The sequence below is a fragment of the Temnothorax americanus genome, unplaced genomic scaffold (assembly GCF_048541705.1).
Source record: "Temnothorax americanus isolate GAGA-0224 unplaced genomic scaffold, ASM4854170v1 Scaffold271, whole genome shotgun sequence".
NCBI lineage: Eukaryota > Metazoa > Arthropoda > Insecta > Hymenoptera > Formicidae > Temnothorax > Temnothorax americanus.
This window is the reverse complement of record NW_027509413.1, coordinates 14,775-38,891: the sequence shown is the minus strand read 5'-3', so window position 1 is coordinate 38,891 and position 24,117 is coordinate 14,775. Positions and strand designations below refer to the sequence as shown.

At 43.0% G+C, this 24,117-nt stretch overlaps 2 protein-coding genes and 1 long non-coding RNA gene across 10 annotated transcripts; 1 reads left to right on the top strand and 2 right to left on the bottom strand.

Moving 5' to 3' along the window:
- Positions 1-1,267: 1,267 nt before the first annotated feature.
- Positions 1,268-4,926, bottom strand: LOC143899533 (protein lifeguard 1). Of its 5 annotated transcripts, none has more exons than XM_077409884.1 (8): positions 4,798-4,926; positions 4,459-4,644; positions 3,928-4,172; positions 3,763-3,816; positions 3,299-3,389; positions 3,073-3,198; positions 2,033-2,182; positions 1,268-1,604 (listed from the first exon to the last, which is right to left on the bottom strand). In XM_077409884.1, the coding sequence occupies exons 1-8, from the start codon at positions 4,798-4,800 to the stop codon at positions 1,455-1,457; spliced, it is 1,005 nt and encodes a 334-aa protein (XP_077266010.1). In that variant the 5' UTR covers positions 4,801-4,926; the 3' UTR covers positions 1,268-1,454. The 5 variants fall into 5 exon arrangements, 4 of the variants coding, with proteins under 4 accessions (XP_077266010.1, XP_077266012.1, XP_077266013.1 ...); XM_077409886.1 differs by having other exon boundaries at positions 2,087-2,182; XR_013257527.1 differs by having other exon boundaries at positions 1,570-1,604; positions 2,087-2,182; positions 3,256-3,389.
- Vps13 (vacuolar protein sorting 13C) lies at positions 4,855-24,097 on the bottom strand. 4 transcript variants are annotated; one of them, XM_077409874.1, is made up of 37 exons: positions 23,494-24,097; positions 23,147-23,282; positions 22,397-22,580; positions 22,226-22,312; positions 21,877-22,074; positions 21,187-21,641; positions 20,565-21,088; positions 19,952-20,420; positions 19,423-19,788; positions 18,857-19,326; positions 15,559-18,745; positions 15,277-15,456; positions 14,768-14,929; positions 14,544-14,707; positions 14,213-14,333; positions 13,832-14,056; positions 13,392-13,607; positions 12,964-13,005; positions 12,650-12,715; positions 11,865-12,068; positions 11,484-11,621; positions 11,247-11,393; positions 10,949-11,097; positions 10,706-10,817; positions 10,378-10,616; positions 9,994-10,156; positions 9,614-9,830; positions 9,274-9,449; positions 9,068-9,187; positions 8,842-8,963; positions 8,350-8,663; positions 7,962-8,083; positions 7,718-7,887; positions 7,468-7,582; positions 7,031-7,162; positions 6,738-6,905; positions 4,855-6,429 (listed from the first exon to the last, which is right to left on the bottom strand). In XM_077409874.1, exons 3-37 carry the CDS (start codon positions 22,494-22,496, stop codon positions 6,382-6,384), a joined length of 9,888 nt encoding a protein of 3,295 aa, XP_077266000.1. In that variant the 5' UTR covers positions 22,497-22,580; positions 23,147-23,282; positions 23,494-24,097; the 3' UTR covers positions 4,855-6,381. The 4 variants fall into 4 exon arrangements, 3 of the variants coding, with proteins under 3 accessions (XP_077266000.1, XP_077266001.1, XP_077266002.1); XM_077409875.1 differs by lacking the exon at positions 12,650-12,715; XM_077409876.1 differs by lacking the exons at positions 12,650-12,715; positions 12,964-13,005.
- On the top strand, positions 12,535-14,041 carry LOC143899537 (uncharacterized). The gene is made up of 4 exons (XR_013257531.1): positions 12,535-12,794; positions 13,036-13,158; positions 13,301-13,595; positions 13,870-14,041. It is a non-coding gene; the product is annotated as an uncharacterized LOC143899537 (long non-coding RNA).
- Positions 24,098-24,117: the final 20 nt, after the last annotated feature.

Genomic DNA, 24,117 nt, shown 5'->3' with positions numbered 1-24,117 from the left:
GGTTGGCAAGAAATTTTTTTTGACGGCAAGGATATGGTTTTTTGCGATAAGGAAATGTTTTTTTTTTTGCGGTGAAAAATGGTCTTTTTTTCGGCAAAGATATGTTTTTTAAATGGTGTTTTTTTTTGTAAGGAAATGGGTTTTTTTTGCGGTGAAAAAATGTTTTTTTTGGCGGCAAGGAAATGGTTTTTCCGGCAAGGAAATAAGTTATTTTTTCCAGCAAGAAAATGGCTTTTTTGCGGCAAGGAAATAAGTTTTTTTCGGCAAAATGTTTTTTTTTCGGTGAAGAAATGCTTTTTTTGCGGTAAGAAATTCTTTCTTTTTTTTCGTAAAAAAAATAATTTTTTTGGAGGGTTAGGAAATAGTTTCTTTGGTAAGAAAATCTTTTTTTGCGGTAAGGAAATCTTTTTTTGTGGTAAGGAAATTTTTTTTCTTTTTTTTTTTTGCAAGGAAATGGTTTTTTCCAGCGAGGAAATGGTTTTTTTGCGGCAAAGAAATGATTTTTTTTTTCGGTTGGGAAAAGTCAGGGGCGGTAAAAAAATAATCAAAAATAAATTTTTTGGGTGGTTAGGAAAGAATGTTCGAAAAAGTTAGGAAATGGTCAGAAAAGAATGGTCGGCAAAGTCAGGGTATAGTCCAGATATGGCCAGTAAATCTAAAATTTTTTTTTAAATTTTATTTTTTTCAAAATTTGTTTTATAAATTTTGTTTATATTTAAATTTTAATTATTAATTCTTTAAATATCATCAAGTTGGTTTAGAATTTGGTAAGGATATAGTCAGGTTAAGTTAGTGATCGTTATAGCGCTGCGTGAAATAATCGTAAAACTACAATTACACGCAACTAAATCCACTTATACCATAAATTTACCACTTTGGTCATAAAGTTACGAAACACTATAAATGTAGAAATCATTTATAAATGTAGATATCATTTATCATATAATATGTCATAATATATGTTGTCATATATCATATAATGATGATAAAAATTACTTCATTATCATCAATGTCATTATATCAACCGTCGATAATGCAGGATTGACGTGTGCGGTTTGACAATGCAACAATTTTTAAAAATTGCATACAATAAATATAAAGGCAACGATTTTAAAATTAAGTAACGTAACGCATACAAATAGAACTGCTGCTCGCTTTTGATTTGTATTATCATATTCGTATGCGTTAATTTTGAAATGTCAATATATAAGATTATTTTATTATTAAATTATATACGTAGATTAAAGTAAAGAGAAAAAATAACAAGTATTATATATTTATTTTTATTACGTTTATATAAATATTATGTAATATGTATATACATACATACACGCATACATCGTATACGCATGTATACGTGTACATAAAAAATATATGTAAGTGTATACGACCTACGTATTGAAATATACGTAAGTACAATATATCGAAGACGTTGTTTTTTTTTTTTTTTTTTTTTATCGGTGAAAGAATCCCATGAACATGAGCAAATACTGATACAGCAGTACAATATCGACGTAAATCTGCGTTGTCGCGAAGACAACCTCGTCGGGACTCACGTCTATTCTGCGTCCACCCATGATCGTTTGCACGTCGAAGTAGAGATACTGAAACGGTAATGCATGAAACGTACACGTTTTAATATTGCACGCTCGTGCCTACTTATTAATTATATCTATTACAGTAACGTACATGCGTATACCTAATATATATTGTATATTCAAAGTTCCCGCGTGACTTTCGCGCAGTTGACGTTTTTATTTTACTTTGTTTTATCCATTTCGTAGTATAGTATATAGCTTGTTAACACACGTGCCCGTATATTTTTGTAACGTGCCACATTGAATTAATATTATAAGATGTATTGTACGCGAGAAAATTTAAAGAAATACATTTGCAATTAACGTAAACGTAATATATACAGCTTCTAGATATATGTTATGATGTAAGACGTCGAGGAACTGCAAAGTCGTCAACTTAAAATGTAACGGTTACGTGTCGCGTAGAGTTTTCCAAGAATTCAAAATACACTGACCATGCACAGCAGGAGCGTTCCAATGATAGCGATTATCAGGCGTAAAACACGTACGTGAGTGAACAGCAGGATTATTAGCAATGTAAAAATGGCTACGATCGAAACCACGCCAATCACCATCAGCAAGCCTGGCCTCATTGTCAAGTCAAACTGTAATTTCATCATAATAACGATTCTTATTATTTACTCTCTCTCTCTCTCTCTCTCTCTCTCTCTCTCTCTCTCTCTTTCTCTCTCTCTTTCTCTCTCCTCTCTCTCTCTCTCTCTTCTCTCTCCTCTCTCTCTCTCCCTCTCGTCCTCTCCTCTCTCTCATCTCTCGCTCTCTCTCTCTCTCTCTCTCTTCTCTCCTCTTCCTCTCTCCCTCCTCTCTCTCTCCTCTCCTCTCTCTCAATGGATCTTCTCTCCTCTCTCTCTCCATCATCTCTCTTCTGTCATCTCTCTCTCATCGATCTCGTCGTCTCTCTCGACTCCTCTCATCTCGGCGCTCTCATCTCTCTCGTCTCTTCCATCGTCTATATGAAGGAGTAAAACTCTCTCTCGTCTCTCGTCACTCTGCGTCGTCTCGCTCTCTCGTCCCAGCTCGTATCTCTCTCCAATCTCTCTCTCTCTCTCTCTGTTTCTTTGTCTAATATACTTACAACTAGTATAAATGGAAATAAATTAAAGAAATCGTTCGCAGAAACTAAAATTTCTGAAAAGTATTATATTCCTGATTCAATATATGTATATACACATATAAATAGGTATATACAGGCATTGAATCAGGACGTAACATATATTAACATGTATTAAAACGGGAAATATAATGTATCGTGAATCTCGACAAGTATAAACATATACAGTGAAAAACGTTTCATGCAAGCTTCAGTGTGACGCACATGTTAAATCATGAAAATATCATGAACGTGCGACGAAAGTATAGAATAAAGATATGGGAGGGGGAGAGAGAGAAAGAGAGAGAGAGAGAGAGAGAGAGAGAGAGAGAGAGAGAGAGAGAGAGAGAGAGAGAGAGAGAGAGAGAGAGAGAGAGAGAGAACTACCCTGGAGAATGTTGCCACAAGAGCTATGATTGTCGTGACGGCGGCGGTCATGCCCATAACGATGAGGATCACCTCGATGCTGTAAAACACGGAGACGAAGGCGGCCAGGTACGACATTGCTAGTGTCTGCGATTCATGAGAGATTTAAGCGGATTACGTTTACGTTACGTAGACAGAACGTACCACGCCGTTGCGAGGAAAAGAAGAAAATGCCGAGAGATCGTACCAGTAGAAATAGGCAGATGTAATTGAACGGTGGCGTTTGCCTAGCATGCACCGAGCAGGCTATGGCACAATACGCGACGATGAAGAACACCCTAAAATACAAACGACGGTCTTACGTAAACTAAAGTTTACAAAATAAACGGTACACGTAAGTGATTATAAGTAATAGACGATTTTTTAGGCTTATATAACGAAAAAGAATGAAGTGCGAACAGATAGCATGGAGAGAGTCGTGCAATATATAAATATAAAATGGATACGTTTGATATGTACGATCTACGTTCTATGTAACATATATTATTACAATATGTTGTTGAATAGATATTTTAGATATCATATCGTTAATCATAATATTATTTATATCATCTGCTCGTTCCCTCTCCGTCCTTTCCATTTAATATAGTCCTAACAAAACTGAGCGCAGCGCAGACAAGAACGCAGATCTTTGAACCTTCCTTAGCTTACATGGCAACAATCCACAGATACCAGTGTACCATCATAAACTTCTGCGCTTCATCCCTGAAAAGTACGTCCAAAAATCACACTAATATATATATATACAATACGACGCAATACAATAGAATTAAAGAATGGATCGTCGAGATACGTTTTTCTCCGGTGTATACTTACACGAACATAAAGATAGATATAACGAGGATGGTAAACATTAGCTGCAGCGTGAGGAGGCAGAAGACTTTGCGGACAAAGCTCCTCCGGACGATGACGTCCTTGAAGTCGCCTATAAACTCGTCGGCCTCCTCCTGCGGCAGCATGTTTCTCCTGCGCTGTTCCCGCACCCAGGCCTTGTACAGTTCCAGATTCTCCCTTTCCCTCTGCGCTACCATCTCGTCAGTCACCGTGACGGTGTACGGTCCCTGGAATCCAAATAGTTCGTAAGCTGAAAGTGTTAAGCTGGCGACGCCTTTTGCGTACACTACTCGTAACAAACGAACGTTTAGACGTTATATCAAGCGTATTATTTTTTTAATTAAAAACGCAGAGCGAGAAGACAACCGCGTTGAAGAAGTTTTACGTTATCGAAACAGTTGAGACCGTTCTTTTGCAGAATTTTAGAAGAGAATATAAGTGAATCTGGCAACGCGCCAAATTCAACGAAAATTAAAACCCGCTTAAGATTCGCATGATCGAAATGTCACTCACGCTCTTCAGTTTTTGGCCTTTGATTAACGGCGGTAATTGCGGAGGACCTGGGATCGGCTGTGGACGCCGCTGTTCTTCGATATCGGTTTCGTCGGACCGCATTGGACAGGCCGAATAGACGTACTCGTTAACATATATCGAACCTCTTGCTCTACTCCGCGTTATGTTGTGTATTACGAATAATACCTAAACATGCCTACGTGTATAGCCGAATATAGCCGAATCTGTAGTCACACACAATTCACGCGCAGCTATACGATTAACAAATGAAGGTATAAATGGACAAATATACGATACAAATCAAGTACGCGCACTAAATATATCAGCGGGTGCACGTACCATTTATTTTTAGGAATATTATACGACGCACACAAGAGAGATGAACGATACAGAAAATACAGTTGTAATACGTTTATTGACGGTTGCAACAGAACTGTACAGTTACGTTAATTAAATACATAATAAGCACACAGTGCACACTATACATATATACGTAACAACGTGCGTTGCACGAATGAACGTAGTTCTGTATGCTTTTACTTTGGCTTTACGTAAAACTCTCCATGAACGCGAGTGAAAAAGACGTAGTTACCAAGATCACGTACGTTACGTCGTATAAAACTTAAATACGTCCACCTAGCGTCATCTTTATTAGTTTGTTTTACGTCTACGTACGTATTAACTAGCGTTAAAAGAATAAAACGAGGTACAAGTATCACCGATACACAATCCGTTAGGCGTTAAAGCTCGGTATTAAACGTTCGTACGTCTTAACACGGCATCTACGCGATACGTCACGGGCCGTCGTGGCAAACCCTTTTTAATACTTTTACTCGATGCCCGGAAGCATCAGCAGGAAGATACGTAAGCGTATAATATTACTTACTTTCATCATCTACACGCATTACGTACCGTATGTATCATTTGAGTGATGACGCTCGCGTTACGATGTGTGTGAACACGGCGACATATTAGCGGTGTGTGTGTGTGTGTGTGTGTGTGTGTTTAACTAAAATAAATCCTATAAATATAAAACAATACCGGTTCCGTGGATTTTCATAAAGAATCTGCATAATACTTCAACAAGTACGTATATACGTTTACTGTACTGCTACGTTTTAGTTTGTCAAAATAAACGTCACTTTCTTGTCATTCTTTTTCGCTTTACTTGTTTATAACACGCACGGGGATTACTTACTCTTATGTCCCCGCGCGCGCACGTCCATTTTGTGCGCGTAGTAAACTTGGCTCTTAACGATACTATGGAAATGGTAACTCTTGTGTGACTAAAACGCGTCGCTCACGCGAATAAAAAGCGCGCGCGCGCGTGGTCGTCCTACTACGAGTATAACGTTTAAAAGATTATTTTCTCTTTTGCGATATTCAGATCGTGCAACTATTAGTACAAAAGATTATTTTCTATGAACGTCCATTTAATATAAAATCGTTGGAATTTTTTAAAAAAAGGCGTGACAACGTTTTTAGAGAAAACATATCGAAGCTAACATTTTACTGTCTTGCGTAAGAAAACGTACTTCAAAGCTACGTAATATTTCATTTTCAACTTTATTTGAAAGACGACGGCGACGACGCTTTCGCACCGCGCTAACATTGTTCCGTCGGTACGCAGATACCGCGAGCAAAAAAGCTTTGAACAGTTGCATAGTGAAGTGTAAGAAAGATTCCGTACATTCTTTCACGGTTTCTTAGTCGCGTACGTAGCCGTCCTTTTTATATTAGCGTGTTGCGCGTTACGCGGTATCAGTCTTATAAATAATGTCGGTAGAAAATGTGCAAAGTCGCTCGCAAAACGTTCCGGAAGTGAAGAAGCTTGGCTCGCTTGCTCTCTCTTTCGCCTTTTTACTTTCTTCTGTTGCTCGAAGCGCACAAGCACGTTTTTTCTTTTACGTTTGTGCATCGCTATTATATTCCAGCGTGCGTAATCTGCTCTTGTATTTTACCACACAACAACTATGGGAAAGATAACAACGCGTGAGATAAAATATATGATAAACTATACATCACATATGATGCAAAGTACGTATATATATGGAGGAGTAAAAACCACAGTGGTGTAAGTCAACGTTTTAAAAATATTTTCTCGCGTGCGTATATAGATGCACGTTATATATTATTACAGCGTGCCGCCATGCACACGAGAAAATATTTTTAAAACGTTGACTTACACCACCTTATATGGTTTTCACCCCTCCATATACGTATGATATTTTAATAGGAAATACTTTCGCGAAACTATACAACTAGCTGGTACGACGTACCTGTTTAATATTATGATCAGTTATTAAAAGTATCTTTGATTGATCCGCACTGCCGAATAGACCACCGAGTTTCTTTCTCTTAGTAGCGTCTTTGGTAAAAATTTGTACACCTTTCTCTACGACTCTTGCCGGTTCGCTGAATTCGTTCCAAGTATGACTCCAGTCAACCTGGAAAAAAAAATGAGAAAAACCGAGATATATAGCCATTTCTTTTATTTTGAGAAGAGAAGATGGTACGTGCGCAATGTAATAAATAGCTACTAACTGTACGAAGTCGTAATAACGTTACTAACCCGCCAACCACCAAACAAATCACTGTGTTCGAGATACGATAATCTTTTGTCGGTGAGTAATAGTACGTCTTTGTTGATAAACACATGGTAGACGTAAACGTCCGTTTGCGCATATTTCCCCTTTTCCACGTCCTATGAAAAAGAAATCTCATATTTCGTTCATATAGAAAAACTTGCGTGTAAAATTTACGTCCGTATAATTTTTTATAGAGAATATTATACCGTATAAAATAATATTTCCTAAAGAGCATCGTACGTCTTCTTTTTCTATTCATTTCTATACATACATAATATTTATAATTCTATATAAAGTAATAATACATCCTCTATAGAAATGTACCATTATAATAGAGCATAGGCCTACTAAAAACGAAACATCTCGCTGAACGTTAAAGATAAAAGTATATCAAAGATACTTGGAAGACTAAACGTCTTACCTTCAATATCTTCGTGCCTTCGGCTTCATCCTTTATGTACGGTCTAACAAGACTGTCCGGTTGCAGAAATCTAGGCGCGCGTACTCTCTTTGCTTCCTCACCCAGCTCGGTGGCTCTAAAACAACGGTTACACGGTACGCTCCATATTACATGTATAGCGTACGTAGGCTACGTTATAAACACGTCCAACGTTCACGTGTCTTACGACGTAAGTTCGTAAGACTACTTTTGCATACTTAACGAGCCATACCGTCTGATAGCTCCAAAGGAACCACTTGCAAAGTCGATAACACCAGCCGTAGGCCTAGTAACGAGTCCAACAACACCTTTTCCAAACCCTTTGAAAAATCCTTCTACTCCTTCCTCCTTTGCCCCTGATATGGGTTTCATTACTACACCCGTTACACCATCGACGACACCCTGTCAAGTGAGATAACGACGTCCTAGATGTATCAACGTACGTACGCACGAAAATACGTAACCCGTGATCTTACCATGACTAAACCCTTTCCGCTTCGTGCGAGACTTTCTTGTAAGTTAGCGGGCTGTTTGTTAAGCTGTTCTTGCCTCTTTCGCTGATAATCTTTGTCGAAGGTCAGAGCAGCTATACCCTTGCCTACGAAAGCAAGCGAGTAATATATATATATAATATATATATATTTTTTTATATACTTACTTTATACACCGGCAGTTGAAATAAAGACAACATAAATAAAAAAAAATTAAAGCGAAAACTTGTCGGGTGAACCGTACTACGCGTAAACCGAGTGTAACATTTTTCGTCATAGTGTACGACGTTTTTTGCGAGCGCACAAAGGTAGGCGCCTACAACCTTTTTAATCGAATATACGTTTAAGGACACCGTGCGCGAGAGACACACACCCATCGCTCCCGTGATTTTTGACACAGCGCCCGCCATTCCGCCGACGGTATGGCCCAGCATGCTGCGCACCCCGAGGTACAGGCCCTCCGCGAACTCTCCCGGACCTTGTATGGCCCCCTGGAAGGGTTCGTAGAACAGGTCCTCGATGCCCTTCATCGTCCCGACCACGAGCCCGTATGGATTACCGATCACATCGAGTCCCAGCACGAGTACGTACACCTGCTTGATCGCCTGGCCTGCATAATGAGTGCTCGCCTCGGAAACAAGCTGCTTGTGCGTCATGAATACATACGTTCTCTCAAAGTACGCCAATCTGTGCCAAAATAAAAGAACTTTTTTATAATCCTAGAAAATATGTAGCACGCTGTACAATATCGAAGACTGCGAGGCTTTAGAACGTTAAGCGTATACGTTGAGATCTCGAGTCTAGTACGTTCTTAAAAAATACCTCTACTACGCGTACACCTCTTACATCAAGTTGAAAACCTTACTTGAACACAATGTCGTTGATATCCGTCAGCGTCACGCCGATTCCTTGCAACAGCACATTGAGTACTTGCGGCAACGCTGAGGGTCCTCCTCCGCTTCCAGTCATTGAGAAACTGACGTGTATCTGTATGAACAAAGAAAGAAAAATCAAGCAAAGGCTCGACTGTCAGGGTAGATGTTACATATAGGATTTTTGTCGTCACATGATAAAACGCGCGACAGGCACACCTTGAGAGGCGAAAAGTGCAGCAGATCGAAGAAGTTCTTTTGCTCGGCCGTGGTGCGGAGACTGACGTGGTACAGTAACGGTTCGTTAACGAGTTTCATGTCTGTACGGAATAAAGCACTCTGAAATGAACGAACGAGATGATGTTCTATATATCCTAAAACACGCTAAATAAATCTCACGCGCCCGCCTCACGTTCATATCTCACCTCTTGGGCGTCGTTGACTTCGTCCGCTTCCAACAGGCCCATTATTGCATTTATAAAGACAATGTCCACCTTGATGTGAAACTCTTGTATGAGAACCTTAAAGTATCGGAATTGTTGCACGGTGCTGTACTCCAACAGGCGCTTGACCATACTGAGCTCCGCGAAAGGTTTCACGACTACAGAAACAAAGACGAAAAGAACGTACACGTTATACAAACGTCGGGACCGTGTCTGCTTTCCGTAGTGTATACACGGAATATGACGTGAACGGCCGCGCACAAAAGAGCACGCGAAAGGAACGTGTTGTTTCTCACGCCATACAAATAATATAACGTGATACCTGTACTCTGCGTGACGCTTTTCGGCGGTGGCACTGGAGCTAATATAACTGGAAAGACGCACTCGGAAAACTGATTGTCGATCTGAAGCTTATTGATCTTTGCGTGCAGCTGTACTTGATGCGCTGAGGTACGATATTGTAGCCAAAGCCCAGTTTGAAACGTACGTCGCATGTATCTACGATGCGGCCTCAGCATCTCCATATTCAGATAATCCACCTAGGAATGTAAAATACGTATTATATATATATATATATATATATATATATATATATATATATATATTCATACGCAACAATCTCTAGTTCTGCTTCTTACGCCAAAACGTACGCGAGATCCTGGGCTTTAGAAGCTTCGCGTGAGTGAAAGCATTTTGTTTTACCATTAGTTTCGGGTCCAACATTGCCCGGTAGTCAGCGTCCCTGCCGATTTGCACGTCTCTAATGTAGCGTTGATATCCTTCCTCGATGGCGTTAACTTCCTTGATATTTAACGCTCGCCATCGGCCGCCAAGAGATTTACGCGTCTCCCATATAATTCCAGAGCTGGATTATACGAGAATCACATTAATCGTACACACGAGCATACGTATTAAGAGGATAAACATCATTTCGTCGAGTAATATCAACGTTAAACCACGTACGTATTATATAAACATTTAACACGTGTGTATACGAATAGACGTAACATCGTGTTTAAAGCTGAAAAATGGCGGGATATATTTAAATAAAATAAAAGATGGTAAAAAAGTCGCACGCGTTCTCACCTGGTAATGGACATGTACAACAGCTCGGACTTGGTGATGTTGTTCACGAGAGAGAATCCAATACCGTGAATGTTCAGCGTGATTTCCTGATCTATTACTTCCAAGTCACCGGCCAGCTGACAATCCTCGGCGATTTTCAGATTTGTAGTGAAGAGCAGCACTCGCTGAGTACCGTCCAGAAACGAGACGTAAAACAGTTTCTCGTCTATATCCGGCAGTGCGAAGGTACCAAGCGTATCCTGGAAAAGAAACGAGGACAGGCGTTCATTCGTCGCCTTCACTTTTACCAACGATTTCTCTCGGCTTTTCCGTTATCTTTCCCGTTTACCTTGCGAAGATTGTCTTCGATTTCCTTGCCGTTGTTATCCTCCCAAACCAATTTTCGTGGACCCGCCGGGTTTTCCCAAGTATAAAACATTCTGTTGTACGACTGTACAGACCTGTCACGGTACAAACACACACACACACACACACACGCGCGTGCGTCATATAAATAAATTAATATATGGGATACGTTACTGCATCCTGGCATCAAGTTTAACCATCACTTGGACGACGTTCCACAACATACCTAACGTTAATTGAACCTTTTTCCCATAGCGTGACGGTATGTGGCGTATGGTTGACGATCAAAGCCGGCGCATTGCCCGGAATGTAGGCCGACATGGAGATGTAAACGCCGCCCTCGCTGATTTGCACGTCCACATTGATCCCTCCATACTGTGGTGTGCAAAAGGTTTTGTTAAAAATATAAAACGCGAAACACATAAATACTTGCGTATTTATTCTGGTCTTCTTGTGCTCCAGAACTTTATAAATAACGTATATGTAATATACGTTTTTTTTTTTTTTTTCCTGTGCTTACGTGCCTTATTGTCCAATTTCAGCAGAGTCGTATGGCTATCGGTATAAATAAACGCCGCGGTTTTCTCAGGTTGACCCGCGACTTTGGCCTTCAAAGTCTTGTCCTCGTGTTCGGTTCTTGGCCACAAGGCCGCGCATTCACCAGGAGGTACCTTGGCATGCAGCAGAGTGACATTGTAGTGCAATACGTTCACTAAGATATTTGAGCGATACAGTAATTGACGTGCTTATATCTAACGTACTTTGGCCATTGGATCGGCTGGTCGATCGCCCTCCTGGCATTCTATGAGGAAATCTGCGTTGTTGATAAGTATGTAGTAGGGCGTAAATGTAATCTGCTTGGTCAACAAGTTGTATGTCAATTGATTGTGTACCCCGATCTGTCACAAAAAAAAACGAGAGTTTTATCGTTTATACGTTGTACTTTTTACTTGTTTTCCCTCTTATTCTACAGTCTTTACTGTTTCATATATATCCTTGTTCCATATATGTATGTGTGTATGTATGTACGTACGTACGTATGTATGTATGTAGGTATGCCGTTATGTATATGAAATAATTATTATATTCTACCTGTCAATATACTCTACGCTCTAATAAATAAAAAAGATCGATGTAAGAACCTGATATGTCATTCCATTGTACTTGCAGGCTACCACACCCTCGCTGCCCGCGACATCGATGGAAAATTTGTCGGACCACTCTCCATCCTCGACTCTGATCATGGCCTTCTTCTTGCCGAAGAAGGCTTTGGAGCGGAACGAGAACAGAATAGGTCCCTTAAAGTGCTCCGGATGGTACAAGATGTTTAAGTAATCGTCCGTTGTCTGGAAAGAGCATTATCGCGTCAAGTTGTTCTCGTTCAGTTCGTCAAAAATACGTCCTTTGGTACATCATGCAGTTAATAAAAACAAGTAACAAACACCTCCATAATATTAGCTCGTTATACATAACTTGTTCGATTTTGCATTGCACGCGGATTTTTTTTATACGTCTAATATCTAGAAAAAACGCAAACGAGGAAAACGCCCAGACACTATCCAGGATCGAGTGGCGTCGCCATATTCACACAAGAACGCAATGATTTTAAAAATCTAAATATAAATTAAATGAGAAGAGAAGGGACTTGGGGTTAAAGAGAACAGAAAATGACGTAGCGTGTGTGATGAAGCACACGTACACATGGTGAACAAGCTAACGTTTACGTATGAGTGCGACGTATGTTCGATAAAATGTACGTGTTAAAAATTGGCACAATACGAGTAACACAATGATAATCTAACACACGTTACGGCGTTCAATTCCGGCGACACGACTAGATTAGACGCGTGTTATTTCACACGACGTGATACGTTTGCGAACACAAGCACGAGAACAGCGATAATATTGAAATAAAACGATGCGTCACCGCGCGCGTTTTCCTCTTCCTGTACTGTGCGCGTTGCCGATGGGGTTTCATAGCGGATACGACGTTCTGAAAGACGTTTGCATGTACATTTTTACGAATATAGAGCGATAAATATCGATATCCAATCGACAACAAAATTTGATACGTGAGTGGTATATGATGCGTGTTCATAAAATTATTTTATAATTATTATCACGAAGCCAAATACGTGTATAAGATTAAACAAAATTCTGATAGCTACGTTTGCTAATAATACTAGAGATAACTATTTACGAGAAGCACACGAATGCGGCACGATAACAGGAAATCTCTACCTTGATCGGACTCGAATGCTCTTTGCCACCCTTACTTGATTTCTGTAAAATAATGGAGCATGTTGAATACAGGGTTCTACGCAGGCAAGATGCATGATGCTGGTTAGTATTGCGATACACTAACGAGCTCGAGGCGGAGAAGGAGGGGGGCTGAGAGGGACACGAGAAGGCTGAAGATCGGACGAAGAAGCAAACGTTAGTATGTATGACGTAAGAAAAGTGCATATTAATAAAGAATTTCACAATGTTTGAGTCGAACGAAAGGGAGCTCTTTAGAAAATGGTTCGGCTGAGCGTTGAAAATCTTGGAAAGCTTTAGAGAAAGATTTCTTTGACAGATGTAAAAATTAATAATAACGTGCAACGCGTATGCCACAAGAGGCAAAGTTTACCAAGAAAAAAGCGACGAGATTATCGCTGGAAACATACTCTATAGGATAGCATTAAACCAGTCTTGTTCAGCATCCAGAAGGGACAATACAGCGCCATGACGATCGAACTGTGCTTGTAAGACGTATGCATTCCGAGATCCAGGATCACCTTCTGCGCGCTGTCGAAAGATTCGAACGACCAAACCGCGAACTCTGGTGGGTTTGCCACGATCTCTCCTTTGCACGACCAATCTTTCTCGAGGTACGTGGGTAGCTGTAATACACATTATTCGCTTAAAAAAATAAATGGCACGCATCTTTAAATCTTACCAAACAAATATATTTCACACATTTTATATTATTATTTTGATTGTTATATTGTCGTCTTTTATCCTAAAATCCTAGAGACGTCTGTTGAACGTCACATTTTAATCGTAATAAAAGTTATCAAGTTTTATACACGTATTAACGTTTTATCACGTGACGTGTATATTCTACCTTAATTATTATATTCGACTTGGCTGGATCAATCGTAGGAAGTTGCAGAGAGGCACTTGCTTCGAGTAAGCTCTCCTGAGCAGTGCCAGGCAAGCAGATAATGATGTCGATTGGTAGGAAATTCTTCAAGTACACGGATGGATACAGATGTACGTTGTAGACGGTACTAGCCATGGTGTGACGAGTGGTATTTTCGAAATATACCTGCTCGATCTCTCCTACAGCCTGTATACAAATATGGATGGCGTTCTCTATTATTTGTTATTAACCAAGAATACAGTCGTCAACTTGTTTAACTCGACGCACGTATCCAAGCTTAGGCGACAAGTACGCACATATTTCATCATGGAACGTATATTAATAAAAGAAAAAAATGTTGACCTGAATGTAAAATGGTTCTGTAGCATCCTGCTTGGATCGCGACTCGCATTTCAATAGTTTCGTCATGGAAACAGTTTTTTGCAGGTCCTTCCATATGAATGGCTCAACTGATACCATATATCTAAAGTAACGTAGAGATCTAGTCATTGAAACGTTTGTATGTCAAAGTTCCCTCGTGTTAATATCTTATAAAAATACATCGTATATGTATTTCAATTTTTTATTATCTACGCTTTTATACGTTATCGTATATTTACAAAGTTACCGTGAATAGTTTTGTGCAATAGTCAAAATAAAATAATGTTACTACGGTCAAAAAATGCGACGGTACCCATCGACGCTGAAAAACAGCCAGTAAATGTTGGTCGGGGTGTACACGGCATCTAGGGGTAAATTGAGCTTCTCATCCGGTGCCACTGTGCCCACGCATTCCACCTCATTTCCACGTTTCGTCATATAATAAACGGATATCGGCTGCGCGAAATGATTGTGAACCTACAACACGCGGAAACTGCGTATTATTGATAAAAAGTAATGTTTTTTCTCTATTTATACCTGAAGAATGCTTCTAAGAGTGACACGTGTGCTACCCTCCTCCACAATGACATCCGACACGATACCCCATTCCTCGGAGCCCTCCTTTCGGTGCTTCAAAGAGAAGAATCTCCGATCCGCTCTCAACACAGGTATCGCCAGTTTGCCTTGAATACCTTTAAACTATTATAAATGTCAAATTAATTAATATGGCAATGCAATGATAAAATAGTCACGTTATCCGTCCTATTGCGTACATAACGTCAACAAGTTGTATCATATGTGATACGCATATTGAGAATAGATTTCGTGACTTGGAGATTCAACGTTTCCTTGATAAAAATTTCAAAGTTTTGACATACTTATATATATACGTGAATGAACTTTTGTGGAATCTGAAAGCTATCTTCAGTCGCGCTTCAGTCGAGAACTGTTTTCGACATTTTTATCAAGAAACGCGTTACTTTAGATTCGTCAAAGAAATCGCAACGCCCTACACGTTTACACGATACGTCTATATAATAACTTACAGATATAGAGAATTTACTGTCCTCTCTGTCCTTCACGGTCTTCACTTTCAACTGCTCGAGAAGACGCGTGTCCGCCAGCTTAGATGTCTTCGACGCGAGCTCTATCGACGCACCGGTTTCAAGGATCACTTCCATATACGAGTCCGTGTGGTCCCTTCGTCTCGCGCCATCGTCAAAAATCTATAAGAAACATTGTCTTTTATATTCAAGACTGTCATTTATATATTACAGACAGATGACGAGGCAAACGGAAAGAACGTTTAGATTTCTCCGTATAATGACCTTGAAGAGACTGTGCTCCAGATCGAGTATTATCGCCAAGCCGGTTTCGTTCTTCAGCACGTACGGCGCCACTTTTCTGGTTGGCCCTTTCCCGCTGGCCTCCATAGCCGAGGAAAACGAATGGCCGAGTTGTTTCAGTACATCCAGACACGTCTTCGTCACGGTTATCTCCAACGTATCAGAGGACGTAACGTCAATGGACATCTTAGTGGACTGATGTAGCTCTTCGGGTTCGCTCTCCGAGATGGGGCTAATCGCCGCACTGGCACCTCTCAAGTCTAGCATTATGTCGTTAAATTGGATTTTGGTTTTCAGTTCCCACGGCATCGAGACGCGTTTACCGTTCGCGGAGCTTTCTATCGGTTCGATCAGTGGTTCCCACAGCGCGAGGCGACTATTATAATACGACATGATCACCGACATTGTACAGTCTACGCTCATAGATTTTGTGCTCCAATCGTTGACCGTACTTTGGAAACTCACGTGAAGCAGCAACATGGGCAGAGTTTTGTTGCCGACACCTGCCTCCAGGGTGAACAAGATCGTCGGCGCCGAGACAATTGCCAATTCGGGCTTGTAAGCCACCGCCGCCGTCGCCGCCGCCACCGCACGCTCGTCGTCCGGATACGTAATAAACTCTTCGAGTGCTTCCATTGCAACTTCTGTCTTTAAGAACCAATACGTATTCTCTTCAAAGGGCGTGACGATCCACAATCCTTCGTACGTAGGCTCGAGCTTAACACGTTCTTTGTCCTCTTCCTCCTTTCTCGTCACCGTATGAATGACCTTGGTCAATATTTCGATTACACCTGGCGAAACAGAAACGTGAATGTCCGTGCAACAGACTTCTAAATGGAGTCCTTTGCCCTCCGGCGTGGAACCGGCTACGCTAATGCTACATGGTCTCAAGACCTGATAAATCCAATCGGCCCTCTTCACAGGATTGTATATCCCTGTCAGCAGCGAGAGATCTTTAATGGAGCCCGCGATCACCTGGTGCTCCCCCATGATGCGCACTTTCAGCAACAATTCTGTATTCAGTACTATGCAATTCGAGTTGATATCGTCCATGTCCTCGAGCAAGATAATATCCGGCTTTTCCACGTGCAGATTTACAGTTAACATCTTGGGCGTCAAAGCAGTCGACTGCTGTTGCACTGGTTTCTTCTTTGGCATCACCGCGTCGTTTCTCGAGGAGGAAGTACGAGCTGTCTTGTTCGCGACAGCCACATCGAAGAAATCCTTGATCTTCATGAGGTAATCGAGGGACACGATGATGCTGAAAGAGAACACTCGCACGTCGGCGAACGTGTCGTTCGGGCTCTGGCGCACTGTCACGTCCAGCATACTCCTGGCCGTGTGTTCTTTGTCGATATGATCCTCGTTCGGCGAGGATCCTGAAAATGGTGCGCTGCCTGTCCTTTCCATGATTCGCACTAGCGAGCCCTCTCGGCTCTGTCGTATGTCGTCCAGCGTGCAGTTCATCAGCAGGATCGACGTGGCCAGTAGACCGTCCGCAAACACACGGCCCTTCACGGCAAAGTGCGTGAGACTGAAGCGCGCCAGTCCATACTCGGGCAGATGCAACGGCGATGTCTGCGACTGCAGCAACTTGGAGCCGCCGGTGAAGAGACTGATCACCAGACTGTCCATGATAAACTCGAACTTGACGGCGGTGTGAGCGTGTCGTTCCTGTGCGTCCAACGCGGGTGCTTCTCGCGATGCGTCAATCTCATATTTGTACGCCGGTTGGATCTCAAGCTCTCCGCCGCCGTCGGACTTGATGGCGGCGGGCAGGGCTTGCACGGGTTTCGAGTCCTCGACGGTCTCGCCCAGATTCTGCTCCAGCACTTTCAAAATCGTAGCGTAGTCCTCTTTACTCAATAGCAGATTAATCTTGTTCAATCTGCCAAACATATCGATGTCCGGAATGGCGGTGAACCAAGCGGTAGATAGATTACGCTTCATTAGCAGCGTAAACGTTACCGGTTCCAACAGCAGCACCTCGTTCTCGCTGGTAAACTTCTCCATGTTAAGTCGAACTCGAGATAGTTTCAAATTCTGCAGTTCGATCTTCATTTCGTCTACCACGGGACATTCACCGGTTTCCTCGTTCGTCACCTCTAGCTTCTTGAAAACGTTACATACCATGAGATTGCCCATGTCTAGCATCAAGCTATGCTGGTTCTTGGAGTTCATCGGCACGTATATGACGGGCGCCTTGATTTTAACACTCAGCTCAATGCGCGAGGCACTTTCTTGAACGTCCTTGATGTTTGTCTTCGCGGCTTCTGCCGCCGCCGCCGATGCGTCTTTGATAGCTTTCTGCGCCGCTTGAAAGTTGTTGAGGAACGTTATAATGCTGGTAACAAATGCATTTAAAAAGACGATGCGATGGCAACCCATAATCACCTTGACGGACATGTTGCTCTTGTCCATCTCCCCGTGCTCAATGTTGTACATCACCGTTTGGATTTGTAAAGACTCGGTACCCTCCACAGCCACGATATCCCTGTACATGGAAGAAGGATTGAGATCTTTAATGCTGAGCGAGACCAGATCGACGTTCATTTGCGAATACGAGGACTTGCTGAGAAAACTGGCGCTGATACCCTCGACGTAGAGCGCGGTAATATCCCGGGCGGCGCTGGAAATTTTGAGATTGATCGAGCCAATCTTAGCGTTCACCTTTAAATCGATACACTCAACGATTTGCCTTCTGCGTCGTCCACCTCCGGTGGGTCTCAATCTTTGTTTCTGTAACTGCTCCTTGAGAAAACCAGAAGTCTCCTCCTGAATAGAAGTCAAACAGGTCGGTCGAGGACGCTCGACTTCCTTCCTCTGAGCACCTTCGAGCGAGTTCATTCGGTCCTGAATGTACGTGCTAACGCGCAGCAACTCGATAAGCGCTTCTTGATGTAACAGCGCGTCCAGCGAGGTGAATTCCAGTCGAAGCAGCTTCACGACAGAACCGTGTCGCGTGACAAACTCCGGCGAGCGTTTGTTCACATTCACATATTGCACGACGATCAAATACTCATCTCTGCCGGCCAACATCGGCGTGTTGACCATGAAGATCTCCTGCGTTTCATACAGCTGCCGAATCTGCACGCCGCCTAACCGCAGCTGCACCTTCTGATCGTACGTACGTTGTAGCAGTTCTGCCTCCAGCTGTAGCACCTGTAATCTGAGAGAAACGAGTAACGTCAGAGAGGCTCTCGTCGGAGCTACGTGAAACGTTCATTAACGTGTAAGGTAATGGGGACAAAAAGATGGAAACGACGCGTGCGTCGCAAACCTGATGAATTCTGAAGCGGCGTCGTCGCCTCGTTGTCTGGACATTGACAGCGTGAACTCCTTCATCTCGAATTTCATCTCCAAGTCAGTGGTCTGCTTCATCGACGCGGCGGCAGTTTCCTGCTGCTGTTTCCTTTTGTCGGCGATGCTCGATATCGTGGTGCCAAGCTCCTTCAGCGATAGCTGCGAGACGGCGTTGGAGAGGGAGATACGCTGCAACTCCGCGGGTTTTTCCTCCTCGGGTAAGATGCTCTGCGCGATTGAGAGCGCTTGTAGCAGTCGAACATCCGTTATGTTCACGGCAACTGACGGCAGGTGACCGAGGAGCCGTAGTTTTGGCAACAAAGGATCGTCCGTCACCAGGCACTTGTGAAACTGAATTTCCAATGTAGTTGGATGGAGCACGGTCAGGGGACTCTCGGTGCTTGCCAAGACTGCGCGCCACTCTTCATTCGGCAGCGAGATCAGCACCTGGCAACAACGAAATTTTAAGAATATAGCAGTTTGTTACAAAATACATATACATAAAATAGTATCACGTGTTTTGTGGAACGCTATTATCATTACTTGAAAGTTGGCTATCTTCAAAACGAATTTGTCGTAGCTGTATTCCCTCAGATACAGCAGTACTTCCTCTTCGCTCTTGCCCATGCTAACCAGTTGTTTAACGCTAGCACCAGCCATGTCGCTCTTGCCTTTCTCCAAGGAATGCATCTTTAGACTACCTAGATTCACGACAATCAACGCCTTTGAGTCTTCGTAGAGACCGCCATGCGGTATGATAAGTTGCGACGCTTGCATATCCACTTGTATGTCCAACACCGAATGTTTTTGTATAGCATATTCCAATCCGAGCGCCGACATTTCCTTCAAGCCCACTAGCCGTTCCGCCGCGGCTGTTTGCAGCTGCGTCAGCGTCGAAGAGTCTTGCACCTGTGGAAAATATTCATGTAAAAAAAAAAGAAATGGTTCGCAACAGATATACGAAGAGAGAAGAACTCATGGAAAATTCTGGCAGCGGCGAGCAGAACGTTTCCTCATTTTAGGATTTCCTGCAACGCTATCCCGCATTCGAGAATCGAAACGAAAAGAATACCTTAAACATGTCGACCACGTTTAGAATAGTTTGCGCATCGTAGATGATGTCGACGGCGCGAGACTTGACAATAACACGATCACCGCACAGCCTGTCGATTGGATTCTTCTCATAGGACACCGACAGCAGGGCGCTATCAGAGCTACCGTGTTCCGGATTAAAGAGCGAAGGCACGCGACCATTCTGCGTCACGCCTAGCAGTTTCATGTCGCTGATAGAAGCAGTGACGAGGATCGCGTTCGCGGATGGCCGCGACTTGAAACCTGCTCGTACGCCGTGTAGCTGCAAGTCCAAGATGCACGGGTGCTCCTTGTCCGTGTCCAGCAAAGAGATTTGCAAACCATGTAGAAGGAAACGTGTGTCAACCATCTCGTACATCTCTGGATAATGTGCGGGCGCGCTATTCTCTTGATAATCAATTGCCCGATAGAGCTTCTCCTTCTCCTGCGGCGTCATCGCCTCCTCGAATCTAAATCATCGTTAATGTGATACGTACATGATGCTCCGTAAAGTCACGTTTATAAAATGGTTCAAGTATCTAGAAACCTCTAATAGTATTCAAAAACTTGTAAGAGCTCGACTCGATCAACTTGCGTGTTGTTTTACAACAAACCTGCGCATGATGGCTGCAGCCGACGTGAGCTCTTTCGTCTCCTCGGCCTGCGAACTGGTCCACAAAAAACCGAACCAACCTCGCTTCGCCTTTAGGCTCTTCTCCTGCTCCGCCAGTCTTTCCACTTCCATCTCTATCTGCTGTCGGATAATTACCAGGTTGAAAATGTCCAATTTTGTTTCACAATCCGTCAGTCGTTCATCAATCTCCTTTGCCGACCTCTTCGTCGTCAGCTTTGTCCGATAAGCCTCGGCGTAGGCGCGGCAACTGTCACGATGCTCCTTCATGTGGTCCCACGCCCAGTTACGACGACACCGTCGCACGGTCTCCTCGAGGACACAGGTATACGCGAAATACCACCACTCCCTGTAGTGGCCGCGATACGATGTCAACGTTGGTCGGTATTTCCGATACGGCGCGGCTTTCCGCGCGTGATCTAGGCCCTCTCCTAACCGCACCAAGGTCTGATATTGACGCTTTGTTAAGCCAATCCGCAATTTCTGCATCTCCAGATCCAGCCATACCTGCGAGGGGAGAGAAAGCAAAATATAAAGTCCGTCAACCTAGTTTGAAAGCTTCTCACAGCTGTGAGAAGACCAAGAGTGTCTCGAGTAAAAGTCACCTTGGGGATGGTATACGTGCTACCGTCGGACTCTGGTTTGGGATTAAGTCTGAGCTTGGACTTGACGTTGATCGGTCCTAGCAGATATTGATAACCTGTTGGTGTATAGTCCATAGTTGCGATGCCACTACAAAAAAGAGTGGAATACGAAGACTGCGAGCTCTTGCTATACTGCTCCACGCTTGTATTGAGGTAGACGGCCAGTCCGTCGAGACCGCACAGTTTAAAGATCTGCGGAATGGCATACATTTCCTTCAGATTGCCAGTAGTTTCCCAGGACGCTGTACAGCTTTCGAGGACAAAGGTACTCAGAGTGAAGCCAACGGAAAACGGATGCTCTTTAAAGGTGACATGGTCCTCGTACCGTACATGAATCCTCTTGATCTCTACGTGAATGTTCTTGATCATGCGAGCGATCAGCTTCTCAACCATCGAATCGTCCAATTTTTCTTGCGCTGCAAAAGTTAAAAGATTTTAAATCCACGTGTAAAAAAAATTAAAGCGTAGGGATTAAAAGACATTTCCGCACATAGGTCTGTACGCTCACGTTAATCGTATAAAACGTACGAATATTTAAAATACGTTTGAAGAACAGTAATGTCAACGTATATACGTTATATCATTTACACACGTGTGAAAGTTTAGACTACTACATTAGTTTATATGTATAAAACATAAATGTTTAGTTACATTTTATGTCCGCCAATTGTTTCCTCTTTTCCACCCTCGCGAGTTCCGCCCGTTTAGCTTGCAATTGCGTTTTCGTCTCTTTCTCTTCGTTATACGAAACTTGACTTGTAGGCACTACCAGAATAAACAGCTCCTCGACTATCGCATCAATCTGGCCATTCCACATATCTTTGAATGGAATCTTCAGTATTAATTTCCCTGAAAGCATTTTCGTGCAAAACAGTATTCTATGTATCGTACCGTACAGTCTCAACGGTCAATATCAAGTTTATCATTATTTATTTAACAGCTTTAGCTGTTATATATATATACGTTGCATACACGTAAACAAATAACGCAATTTTTATACCTAAGCGACCATATTCCAATCTCACTGGAAGATCCAATACGTCCAATGCAGACTCTTTTATTAACAAGTCCGTTAACACAAGATCACCTGAAAGCAAAGGGTTTCGTATACACAAGATAACACGTGTCTTTGAACGATAGCGCGTAGGGGATACCGAGTGTGCGTTCTTACCTCCCCAAAGGCTGACTTTAAGCTGCGTATAGTCCAAGTTCTCAATATACTCGCCGATCACCTTGTTGAGGAGCTCGGCAATGATCGACTCGAAGACCATTTTGCTGCCTGTTCCTTTCTCGTTCCTTCTCACGCAACGTCCGTAGCTTTTTCGTACTTTGATCCTCGTCTCTCTCGGGCAACTCTTAAAAAATAAAGATATTTATATCTACGAAGTTACACAGTACAACTAAACCTTTGAGACAAACTCTTGTGTGTACTTGGCGACTGCTGAAACTTTTCGCATGCGGATCATGCGTCATCCAATAATTTTGTTGTACAACATCATTGGCGCTTCGTATATCAAGCAGGGATACAGCTGGTATCAAAATGTTTCGTAGTGTTAGTTTGTCGCGATGCTTCTGATATTAGAACGTCGCGACAGTAATACTTGAGCTACGCGTGTGTGTTGAGAAGAACTGTATTCTACGTAGAGTACAAGATACTTTTACAAGTATAAACGCACCGTAAATGCAAACGAAACTTCTTTTTTAACTATGCAAACAACTGAAAGACGTTCGGCTTTTTGTTCGTCTTCTCCGACCACGGAGGATTTCGCAGCATTTACTTTAGCATTAGATACAAAGATAACACGTCTTGACATAAGCGAATAAATGAAATGTATAATATACGTATCGTGCATTTGCCGTGCTACAGTTTACGTCGTCAGATAACGTAGTTGCACAACGAGAACTCGAACGAGTCTCTTACATCAGCGGTACAGTTGAGTACAGAGGCACGGAGATGCCGAGGTGCCTGGCTGCCTGGCTGCCTGGTGCCTCACCTCAGGCCTGAGGCCTCAGACTCGGGAGCCACTTTGTCCCACTTTGCTCCACTTTGTTCCACGCTGAAATAAAGCTGAAATAGAGCGTCAGTTGACGGCGTTGAGATCCTCTCTTCGCAGAGAGCGGCTCGTTGAACGTTTAAGCTGCGCATGTGTTTTTTTCCTCCCTACATTTGTACGCATGTTCATTTTACACGAGACCAAGAGCAGCGGATGTACACGCTAATAAAATAACACGACCACGATCGCGTATCACGTCGAAGCGCTGACTTACCTTTCGTTTCGTCAGAGTACGCACGGAGTCACGTAGATGGGCGGCGCGACACAGCCCGACACCCGACACCTGACCACACCTGACCACACCTGACCACACCTGACACGCCGCGTAACGAATGTATAGAATAGAACAACGGGACGACGACGACGACGACGATGAGCACGGAGCCGTCGCTAGTTTCGCCACCCGTTAATTCCGATGGTGGACCTAACCTTGAAACGGATCACCCGAACACGAGGACTAGTCACCGTTCTTTTTCTATCGAATTACGTCATCCCTGATGCCGAGTATTCCCAAGAATCCCAAGTAGCCCAGTTCCCCGGGTAGAAAGCCGCGGTCTCCGGCTCCGCGCGGTCTTCCCGGTCAACGCGGTCCAACGCGGTCAACGTCACTGATCTACGCAACTCTTCACTCTAGCTCTACAAGCTACAAGCGCGAGAAACATGCTGCGCCGCGCCGCGCCGCGGCATCGAGCAAGCAGAATGAAGCAAAACGGGCTGGTCACGTTCGCGTACTCCAGTTACGTCATTCGCCGACATTTCCCATAAATAACGCGTAGAACAACACGCGAAGAAACAAACCGCGCGTATCAGCTGATCGTGATAGAGTTCGTGAGAGGAA